Raw genomic sequence first — 11,778 nt, forward strand, 5'->3', positions numbered from 1 at the left:
GCCCTCACCTTCCTCTGACATCAGGGTTCGTTGTCAGGCTTGTTCCTGACAGTTCTCGACTGGGAACTGGTATGGTGTGATAACCTCATTTCACTTCATCATAACGGGTGGTGTTGCTCGGAGTGAAGCTTGGGAGTAGAACTTTGGCCTTAAAGGTATGAGGCCCTGTTTCCATCCCTAGCCACTTTTGAGCATTTTTACAATGAGCACTCTTTGGAAAGCTCTGATGGATGCTTTTAAGTGATTGAATGGAAGATCTTTTAGTATCTTCGTAATTGTTATCCCGATTATTGAACAATAGAAAGCATGGTTGTGCTCTACCCTACAAGTGACTTAGCTGAAATCATCCTTTCTTGCTTTCCTTTTGGAACCACGGTATTTCTGTTGATTTTTGTTGTTGATATTGTTTGTTTTGTTTTTCAGGATAGAGTTTCTCTATGTAACAGCCCTGGCTATAAATTTGTGGAACTAACTCTATAGACCAGGCTGATCTTGAACTCTCAAACTCACAGAAATCTGCCTAATTCTTTTATTGGGGGTAGATGGGTGGGAAGGTGTCGTGTTGTTTTTCTAGACAGGGTTTCTCTGTGCAGCTCTGGCTGTCCTGGAACTCACTCTGTAGTCCAGGCTGGCCTCAGCCTCAGAGATAAAAGAATTAGCTATACTTAAGAAAAATTGAACTACAAATTCATCCTGCAATTTCACATTTTTTCCCTTGATATTTCTGGCCTAAAAAAAAATCAGCAAAAGCCAGCTGGCAGAAGGCATATGCCAGACAGAGGCAGGCAGATTTCTGTGAAATGAAAATATTGAAATTAATTTTTAAAAATTGAAATTTTTTTTGTTTGTGAACTTTTTTTTTTTTTTTTTGGTTTTTGGTTTTTCGAGACAGGGTTTCTCTGTGGCTTTGGAGCCTGTCCTGGAACTAGCTCTTGTAGACCAGGCTGGTCTCGAACTCACAGAGATCCACCTGCCTCTGCCTCCCAAGTGCTGGGATTAAAGGCGTGTGCCACCACCGCCCGGCCTGTGAACTTTTTTTTTTTTGGTTTTTCGAGACAGGGTTTATCTGTAGCTTTGGAGCCTGTCCTGGAACTCCCTTTGTAGACCAGGCTGGCCTCGAACTCACAGAGATCCGCCTGCCTCTTCCTCCCGAGTGCTGGGATTAAAGGCGTGCGCCACCACCGCCCGGCTTGTTTGTGAACTTTTGCCTGCATGCTTGTCTTTGTACCATGTGAATGCTCTCAGAGGTTAGACAAAGCCATGGGGTCCTGGAACTGCAGTTCGGGGATGACTGTGAGCTGCCCTGTGGGTGAAGGGACCTGAGTCAGGTTCTCTGCAAGATAAGCCAGTGTTCTAGCCCTTTAACTGTTTCTAGACCCTGAGATTAACTTTTTTTGGTTTTTCGAGACAGGGTTTCTCTGTAGCTTTTGGAGCCTGTCCTGAAAGTAGGTCGTGTAGACCAGGCTGGCCTCGAACTCACAGAGATCCTCCTGTCCCTGCCTGCTGAGTGCTGGGATTGAAGGTGTGCGCCACTACCGCCCAGCTAGAGATTAACTTTTTATTTAAAAAAAAAAATGTATATATATATATATATATATATATATATATATATATATTGCTTATTTTTAAGTTTTTTTTTGTTTTTTTTTTTTTTTTGAGCAGGGTCTTACTGTGCAGCACTGGCTATCTTGGAGCTCACTGTGTAGAGGAGGCTGGCATCAAACTCAGAGATCCTTACACCTTTGCCTCCAGTGTGCCAGGATTAAAGGCTGTGTTACCATGCCTTGTTCCCTTTTCTTCCCTCCAAACCCAGTCGTATACCAGTCCCCATTCTCCTTCAAATTCATGACCTTGTTTTCCTCAGCTGGTATTTTGTGCATGTATGTGTTTATATATACATATGTCTTCCTAAATACAACCGTTGGATATATACAATGTTAATCATATGTATGTTTTCAGGGATGACTGTTTGGCACTAGATAACCAATTTGTGTGCTCTTCCCTGGGGAGGGCCACCTCTCTGTTCCCACTTTTACTCAGTTGCGTGTAGTTCTTTGTGTAGGATTGAAGTCTTACGGCTTTTATCCCATGCAATTTAGCATGTTTGTTGGTGTCCTCGTTCAGCTCATATTTATGTAGTCATATTGGCGAGAGTTTAGAGGTATAGTTTCTGATGTTATTAGGAGACACAGTATCACTGCAAAGTCCCCGATCCTCTGGCTCTTAAAACTTTTCTGCCACCTCTTCTAGAGTGTTCCCTGAGCCTTGGGTGCAGGAGTTGTTTTGTTAGATGCATCCATTGGCATTGGCCTTCACAACTGCATTTTGATTGGTTGTGGTTTTCTGTAGTGATCTTCATCTGTTACAAAGAGAAGTTAACTAGGATTCCAGTACTAGGCGTGGTCTTCTTGTTTCCAGAAAGGGTCTTAGGTCCAATTAGAGCTGTTGGTCACCACCAAGGTGTGTGTGCCACTACTGCCCCCCTAGGGTTGTCATGTTGTCCTGGTCGTTCATGTGGTTCATAAGTGTCATAGCTGGGTGGATTGAAATGAACTTGTAAAAGTACTGACCTGAGTTAGGCGTCATAGCTTGATCTGAAATCCTAACACTAAGGCGACTAAGACAGGAGGATGACCTAGAGTTCAGTGCCAGCCTGTGGTACACAATGAGACCCTGTCTCAAAAAAAGGAAAAGAAACAAAATCCTTCCAGTATGTTTGATGGAGTAGTTTGTTGCTATTTCAGAGTAAGAAAGCAATAAAATATTATATGTGTCTATCTTTGTTCTGGTATAAATCAAATAATGTTATTAAAACTTGACATGAGCCTTTTTCAACTCATAAACATGATTTATGTCAAAATGAAAAGCACTTTTAGAATGTTCTTTTCTTTGGGCTTAGAAATGACCGCATGCAATGCTGTTTGAGTCTAGGGGGCCTCGGTGGTCTTCATTGGTGCGGAGAGCCTAAACGCTTAGAAACTGAAGCTTCCAGTGGGCAGCAGCTCAACTCCTTGAACCTCTCTTCCCCATTCGATCTGAACTTCCCCCTGCCAGGAGAGAAGGGCCCTGCCTGCCTTGTTAAGGTACAGCCTTTCCTAGTTCTTTCCACAGATGCTTCTACCTCAGAAATGAGGCATTAGAAAAGCCTCAGCATGTCTACAGGCTGTGCGTCCTCTGGAGGCTCTAGAGGGATGGAGAGGGGGACAGGATCTGGTTTGTTGTGTCTTTTCCTTCGTCCAGCTTCAAGAGGCTGCCTGCATTCCTTGACTTGTGGCTTCTCCATCTTTAAGACAGCAACACTGTGTCTATCTGACCATTCTTTTGTAGTCACATTTCCATCAGATAAGGTTCTCTCTTTGACACTGAGCCTGCTCAGCCGATCCAGGCTGTCACCACCTCAGGGTCTTTGAGCACAACTGCAGGTTCCTTTCCATGTGAGCTTGCACACTCAGCATTTCAGCAATTGTGTCACCATCTTTGGGGCTCCTTATTTTGGCTGACACAACATTCAAAGAACTGACCAGTGTGGAACCTGGTGTGGTGGCTTATACATGTGATCCCAGTGCTCAGGGGATAGAGGAAGAAAGCTGGAGAATTCACACCCATTCTGAACGACGTAGTGAGACCTTGTGTCTTAGGGTTACTGTGGCCATGATGAAACACAAGACCAAAAGCGAGTTAGAGAGGAATGGGTCTGTTTAGCTTACACTTCCATATTAGTTCATCATCAAAGGAAGTCGGGACAGGAGCTTAAATAGGGCAGAAACCTGGAGGCAGGAGCTGATGCAGAGACCGTGGAGAGGAGTACAGTTTACTGGCTTGCTCCATGAGGAACAAACAGGCTTGCTCACCCTGCTTTCTTATAGAATCCAGAACCACCAGCCCAGGGACAGCCCCACCCACAATAGGCTGGATCCTCCCATATCTAACACTAATTAAGAAAATGCCTTGCAGGCTTGCCCATAGCCTAGTCTTGTGGAGGTATTTTCTCAACTGAGGCTCCTTCCTCACTGATGAGCTCTGTCAACTTGACATGATGCTAGGCAGCACACCCTGTTTCACAAAACCAAAGGGGTAAAGTCATATTCAAAAGTGGACCACCTTTTAAATTCATATCTACTTCCTTCCTATGTCATTTCTGACTTCATATTTTATTTCTGCTATTTTACCTTTTCAAAATCCACTTCTCACTTGTATTTAAAATAAAGGGTGTTGCATCACATGCCTAGGCCTGCCATTCTAGAAGCTGAGATGAGGAAGATCAAGAACTCAAGGCTAGCATGAGCTACAATACATGACCCCAGTGCAAAATAAAACTAAACTGTTTGTAGTGCTTTAAAACATCAATCCCCACACTTGGGAGGCAGAGGCCTGAGGATTGCTTTGAGTCCAAGGTCAGTATTAGACCAGCCAGGTAGACTCTGTGGACATACCTGGCTCTGGTTTAGCTTTTGCCTGACTGCCAGCCTCTGGGGAGTTGGTTGTTCACATGCTTGCTGCTTCGCTGTCTGGCGAGTACCTGGTTGTGTCGTTCAGTGTTAACCCGATTTTGTGTTGTTGTCAGGTCTATGAGGACTGGGACTGCTTCAAAGTCAATGACGTTCTTGAGTTATACGGTGTGCTGTCTGTAGATCCTGTCCTGAGCATACTAAATAATGAAGAAAGGTGAGTCTGTTTGTTGGGTTTTCTGTTACTTTTTCGTTGGCTATAATTTCAAACAGTGGCAGAGAATTACAAAGAACGTTCTTTCCTGTCTTCGGACAGTTACCAGTTACACCACCCATGCCATGCTTGTCATTACTGCTCTCTGTGTACTACCCTCATCCCATCCTGGCAACCCCTGGCTGTGGAAGTCTGCCAGGCACAGCAGTCTTCCCAGGGTTGTGCCACTGATGCACGAGAAGAGTGTTATTAGTGTCCATCACTCAGTTAGGGTGGTATTGCTTGTCCCGTGAGCGCTTTTCACTTTGTCGTTAATAATTTAAAAGATACATTTGTGCATCTCAGCATCTGTTGACTTGTGTTGTGTCTCTCAGAGGCACCTCATGAACTTTGTCTCTGCTACAGTAGCCATTTTCTACTGTGTCCCTCCTACAGTTGTTTTTCAAGTCATTTCTTTATGTCAGTATGAACCGATGAACTCTCATTCAATATCAGCATGTATTTTGAGATGCAGATTTTCCTAGATTCAGCTAGTAGGAGCCACAGTGAGCAAACGGTATGCAACATACTTTCTTTTGGCCACCGATGAGCTCTCAAGTCACAACACAGAGACTTATTATTACTTATGAGTGCTTGGCCTTGTCTGATGCTTGTCCCTCTAGCTCTTATAACTTATTTTAACCTATTTCTCTTCATCTGTGTTTACTTCTGGGCTTTTTACCTTTCCTTCATTCTGTATGTCCTACTCCGTGTCTGCCTGGCCCTGGGTATCTCCTACTCTTCCTCATTCTCCTCATTTTCTTTTCCCTTGAACCTAGATTCCTCCTTCTACTTATTCCCTGCTTTTCAGCCCTACCTATCTCTCCTCTGCCTAATTATTCAGCTTTTTATTAGACCAGTGAGGTGCCTTAGGCAGTCAGAGCAACACATCTTTATATAGTTAAACAAATGCAGCATAAACAAATGTAACACATCTTTGCCTAGTTAAAGTAATATTTCACAATTCCCCCTCTTTGTCTAAATAAAAAGGGTTTTAGCTTTAACATAGTAAAACTATATATAGTAAGAACAATTGTCAGGTAAGGATTACATTTACAGTATCCAGTCCATTTGTATTTGGCAAATTCAGAGAAAATATTATTTATCCTATCTTGTTGAGTCCAAAGGTTTGTACCGAATTTACCTTCTATCATGACTAAAGAAATCTGCAACTATAACTATCTAGTCTTCAACTGCATCAAAGACCCCAGAAGGATATAGTATTTCCTGAGTAAACAGGAAGTACAGCACAAGCCACTTCCAAAGCTATAGAAACGGCAGAGACACCTGGCTACGTAGACGGTCACCCGAGATTCCTTTGCCACATCGGGGCATCCATCTTTGTTTACAGCCCTGGAATATCTGGTAGCCTTTTCTATGAAGCAAGAATTTTGAAGGAAGGTCCTGCCGTGCTTTGGCAAAGTTCGTCAATCTTTTTCCTTTGTGTCATCCCTGTCCAGTCTGTGCAGTGTACTGTCAGGAGTCAGGCAAGGGAAGTCTGTGCAGTGTACTGTCAGGGGTCAAGCAAGGGAAGTTTTTTCCCAAATGTCTAGCTTTGCCACAGTGAAAGCAAACTGCATATGGAGGTTCTTCAATGTCCATCATCCTTTCTGAAGTAAATTGGTGCTGTCAGAAGACGTGTCTCACTGTCATGAAAAGCCCTATGCTAACAAAATATTTGAAATGCCATAATTTGTAGGTTTTTGAAGTGTTAGAAGATCACCCATCTTTCTAAAATATATGTTTGACCTTGAAGATATACCTAATATGACTACAAGTTTGATTTTTTTCCAAGTTTTGTATTGTAGATGACCAACTACTTTTCCGTATTTCCTAATTATACATTGCATTTTGAATGAGCTGCATAAGCACAATACCCCAAACAAGAATAGAAACATATATACAGTATAACAAAAATAACTTTAAATTTGTATTAATACACCAAAGTTCATACCAATGTACAATATTTGAGGTTAATAGTTGTCTTTTATTCTATATTCCTATATCTCATTTTTTTCAAGACCCTCAAACTAACCTCCTTTTCTTAGTTTCTTTTCTTATCATGATCAATAACAGTTTTGCAACCAATTCTCCTAAATGATGGCAAATATCTATAACCCACCAAATGATCAAAAATTACCCACCCCACATCTTGGGAATGTGGGCATTGTGTTCTCTAGACAGCTTCCTGTTGTCTGAGGGTGATGGCATCTTTGGGGAACCCTGAGAAAATTGAGGTATGGTCAAATCCTAGGAGAACTAGCTATACTGTGGTGCAGTCTCGGAGCTGCCCCATGCAGAGGGACCAGCATGCACACCACCTGCCTTGTAGCTTTTCTTGGTTTATTTTTTTTTATGTCTATAGCCAAAATTTCAGGAGGTCTCCCCCATCTAACCTGATCTCTTTTAACCTTGAAGGAATCCTTAGCCTTTGTTTGCTGTGGATAACAAGCATGACCTCTTTCCCAACGCAATACAGTCTCTGATTTCCATTTTAAAGTTAAGACATCCCTGAAGTATCCAGGTGGTTTAACTCAGCAATCCCTTTTACACTCCAGTGTCTCTCAGTAGCTGTTCTCATCAGCATCCTAAAAATTTAAATTCAACAAACATAATACTCCCTTTGTATTCCCATCTTTATGTGACTTATTTTTATACTATTTTACTCTGTCTTTAAATAATTTATTATTTATAAACTTTTTTTCTATGGTTGTCTATCTATACCCGTATTTTTTTTCCTTAAGCCTATACACATTTAAACACTATAACCTGTTTAGAGGTTTTTTATTTTTTTTCTTTTTTTTCTTTTTTCCAATCTGGACCTGTCTTTACTGTGTGTTTCTAGCCTTTTCTGACTGTGTGAGCCAAACCTTGCTGTGCAGCTCTGTACTGGCGAGTGGCTCTACCCCACTCAGGCCCGTGAAAGCTGAGCTTTATTCCCCACAAGCCTGTCCTACTGGGAGCCGCATCTAATGACCCCAGCTCTAGGAAGTTGGTATCTGCACAGTGGCAGGCATTTTTACTTAGCTTTTTGCTTCTACTTAACCTTCTAGCTACTCAGATGCTTGAAATACAGCAGAGCCTCTTTAAAAAAAAAAAAAAAAGATTTATTTATTATGTATACAACATTCTGCCTCCATGTATGCCCTCATACCAGAGGAGGGCGCCACATCTCAGTACAGATGGTTGTGAGCCACCATGTGGTTGCTGGGAATTGAACTCAGGACCTCTGGAAGAGCTGCCATTGCTCTTAACCTCTGAGCTATCTCTCCAGCCCCCCAACAGAGCCTCTTAAAGGAGCCCATATTCTCCCCCCACCCCCCAGCTTTCTTGTGGCCTGTATGGAAATTCAGGCCCCATGTTGGGCACCAAATGTAGCCGACTTTATTTGACTGCTAGCCCCAGATCATGACATGGAGATTTACTATTAGTTATGAATGCTCAGCCTTAGTTTATGCTTGTCCCACTAGCTCTTATAATTTAATTTAATCTGTTTCTCTTCATCTATGTTTACCTCCAGGTTTTTTACCTTTCTTTCATTCTGTATGTTCTACTCCATGTCTGGCTGGCAGGCGGATGTATCCCTTTCTCCCTTGTTCTCATTTTCTTTTCCCTCAGGAGCCCTCCACTTACTCTTTCTGCCACCAGCCCACCTATCTCTCCTCTGCCTAGTTTTGACTGTTCAGCTTTTCAATAGTCCAATCAGGTGTCTAGGCAGGCAAAGCAACACCTCTCTACATTGCTAAACAGATGCAGCATAAACAAGTGTTTGCCTAAAGTAATGTTCCACAACAACTGTAGGTCATTTTTTTTTTTTTTTTTTTTTTTTTGAGACAGGGTTTCTCAGTGGTTTTGGAGCCTGTCCTGGAACTAGCTCTTGTAGACCAGGCTGGTCTCGAACTCACAAAGATCCACCTGCCTCTGCCTCCCGAGGGCTGGGATTAAAGGCGTGCGCCACCACCGCCCAGCCAACTGTAGGTCCTTAACAATTGTAGGTAACCTTACATTTTCAACATTTATTTTCTGTCACATTAAACAACTTGAACTTTGTATTTACCTGCTTATTATTCTTTAGTTTTTCCAGGAAGGCATTTCTTCTGGTAAGGAATTTTATTTAAGTGGAGTAAGTACTGATACTGGGTTGGTTCAGTTTCGGATCCTAGTGATAGACAGAGCTAGGAGGCTGTTGGTTAGCTTTCTGTTCTTATACCTGAGCTCTTCCACTTATAAAGAGAGTCAGTGTGTGGCTTGCAGCTGTGGCATTCCCATCACATGCACTGGGCTCTTCTGTTCTATATGGAGGTATTATATCATGCTGGGAAGAAAAACCCAGTTCCATAATCTCCCATGAGGCACTTTCCAGTTCTCTAGGGACCTCTACTTTTCCCTGCTTCTTCAAGGTTGTGCCGTCTCACAGGACTTCATGTGATCCCGTTTGTCAGTTGTTACTCTCAATGCCTGTCCTCTGGGCTCCTGTTAAGAAAGTTGATGTGGGAAGTCCTCCTGAATATGTGTTGCTTTTATTGGTTGATGAGTAAAGCCATTTTGGCCAATGGCTTAGGCGTATTCCAGCTAGCTCTTATATTTTAAATTAACCCATTTTTATTAATCTATTGCCACAAGGCTGTGGCTTACTGGTGCAGCATGTTACTCCTTCGGTAGCTACATGGCATCTCCTCGACTTTGCCCTCTTTCTCTTCTTTTCATCTGTCTGTCTGTCTATCTATCTATCTGTCTCTATATCTCTGTTCAGATTTCCCGCCAGGCTTTACTCTGCTAAGCCATTGGCCGAAACAGCTTTATTCATCAACTAATAGAATCAATGCATACTCAGAAGGACATCCCACATTAGAAAGTCTTCCTGAGCCTGTAAATTCAAGTATACTCTGCTTGATTCATTTGGAGTTGAGTTTTATGGAGGGTAATAGATAAGGATCCTCACATATTAACATATTAAATGTATTTCTATATTTTCTGTGTAAAGCTATGAATTTGCTGTGCATGGAGATACACATGCATAATCCCAACACTTAGAAGGCTAAGACAGAAAGAATTGAGTTCTAGACCAACTTGGACCATGTAGTGTAGCAAGACAATCTCAAGAAAGAAAAAGCCCTGAGTTCACACTCAGCCAGCACTCGCTCTGCCACTCTAGTCTCTTCCTCCTGTGGTTGTATATTCATTGTCTCAGTGTGCTTTGCTCAGTTCTACAGTGTGCACAGAATTGGGGAGCAGTGCCACTGTGGCACAGGCATTGTCTGTTCCAGTGTCTGTGTTCTCATTTGTTGTCTTTTAAGACAGCACACCACTCTGTGGACCAGGCTTTCCTCCGACTGCGTCAGTCCTGCCTTTGCGTGCTGAATGCTAGGGTTGCAGGTCTACATCAGCACACCTGCGGCTGTGCCCCTTTGTTGCAGGTGCTGCCCTCTGCGGCTGCCCAGGTGTCTCTCTTGTCCATCTTGATTCTGGTGTTCATTTCATGTAGGTTCATTTGTGTGGTTACGTTTTATTTCCCAGCTGTTCTCCACCCGTACAGAAGTAGAGAACTGTGCTACTCCAGGAATGTCTTTGTGTGTTCCCACACCCTGGGGACCTGAGTCCTAGTCTCTGAATCCCTCCTATGTATATATATATATACACACATATATACGTATATGTATATATATATATATATATCCTTTGGGAAAACATGTAGCTATATATTTCATTCCTACTCCTTTATTTGTTTGATAAGGGATGGTATAGTTGTGTTTTTTCCATTTTTAAAAATTATATAATGAAACATGGGAGTCTAGACCTTGTTCAATCTTTCCTTTTGCCAAAGGGAAGGAAGGACTGGCACCATCACACCTGCAGGAGACTTGCTGGATGCTACGTGGTCATTGGCTTTCTACATACACTTAAAAATATTGGAAAAAGCCAGGGATGGTGGCGCAGGCCTTAATCTCAGCTCTCAGGAAGCACAGGCAGGTGGACCTCTGAGTTCAAGGCCAGCATGGTTCTACATAGTGAGTTCCAATGCAGTCAAAACTACAATAGTGAGACCTAGTTTCAAAAAAGAAAAGGAAAAAAGAAAACAACAATGCAAAAACATTGACAAAAATTTTTCCTCCTCAAGACAATGTCTCTCTATGTAACCCTGGCTATCCTGGAACTCACTTTGTAGAGCTGGCTAGCCTCAAACTCATTCACTGTCTGCCTCTGTCTCCCAAGTGCTGAGTTTAAAGGCGTGTGGTACAACACCCAACAGCTTTCCTTCTAAATTACTTGATTTCTGAGGCTTCTTGATTCAGAGGGGAAGAACACAGACCGAGGTAGACTTTGTGAACTCTGAGATCTGATGGAGTTTGTATGGATAGTGTTGACCGTTGTGCATACTATAGTTGAAGACTGTACGCATTTTAGTCATTTGTTGAGTGGCTGCAGAGTGAGACCGTCATATCTGAATTGATTAGCCAACCTCAGTGTTCACACTATTTTAATCATTTGCCCACACTTTGAAGTGAGGTGGAGCATTACATGAGAATAAAATTTAGCAAAGCTCATTAGCAAGCTAGAAGGGAATGATTCTCCACACTCAGGGTTGCGATGTGATGAGAATACAGGGAACCCCTGATTTGAAATGGTCTCGTGAATGACATCCTCTGTCGTGCGCATGGCACTGTCCGCTCACTGAGCTGAAGACAGTGGTCCTGGGCAGTAGAGGACACCCATTGTGCTGTGCCATGACCCAGCACTTCTGAGTGATAAGAAACATTTTAGATTGAGGGACCGCATTCTGCCTTGGGAGATGGAGAATCCCATGAGCAGGATTCTGAGTCTGTCTTCAGAGTGCTTGTCATTTGTACTTCTTTGCTGTTTGGTATCTCCACAGGGATGCCTCTGCACTGCTGGACCCCATGGAGTGCTCAGACATGGCAGAGGAGCAGAGGGTGCATAGTCCTCCAGCTTCATTGGTGCCAAGAATTCATGTCATTTTAGCCCAGAAGCTGCAGCACATCAATCCTTTGTTACCCACTTGCCTTAACAAGGAGGAGAGCAGAACCTGTAAGTGTAAGTGTTGGGCCCATGAGTGGC

The 11,778-nt window shown here is 42.8% G+C and overlaps 1 protein-coding gene across 2 annotated transcripts in view; it reads left to right on the forward strand.

Annotated features, from left to right (window-relative positions):
• Mcmbp (minichromosome maintenance complex binding protein) overlaps positions 1-11,778 on the forward strand; it is a 50,669-nt gene that overhangs the window by 25,084 nt on the left and 13,807 nt on the right. Inside the window, exons 7-9 of one of the 2 annotated variants that reach the window (XM_057779668.1) lie at positions 2,932-3,083; positions 4,565-4,665; positions 11,576-11,754. In XM_057779668.1, the coding sequence (XP_057635651.1) occupies positions 2,932-3,083; positions 4,565-4,665; positions 11,576-11,754 (432 nt within the window). The remainder of the gene's footprint in view (positions 1-2,931; positions 3,084-4,564; positions 4,666-11,575; positions 11,755-11,778) is intronic. The other variant, XM_057779669.1, reaches the window with a different exon arrangement.

This window comes from Chionomys nivalis, chromosome 8, assembly GCF_950005125.1.
Source record: "Chionomys nivalis chromosome 8, mChiNiv1.1, whole genome shotgun sequence".
Taxonomy (NCBI): domain Eukaryota; kingdom Metazoa; phylum Chordata; class Mammalia; order Rodentia; family Cricetidae; genus Chionomys; species Chionomys nivalis.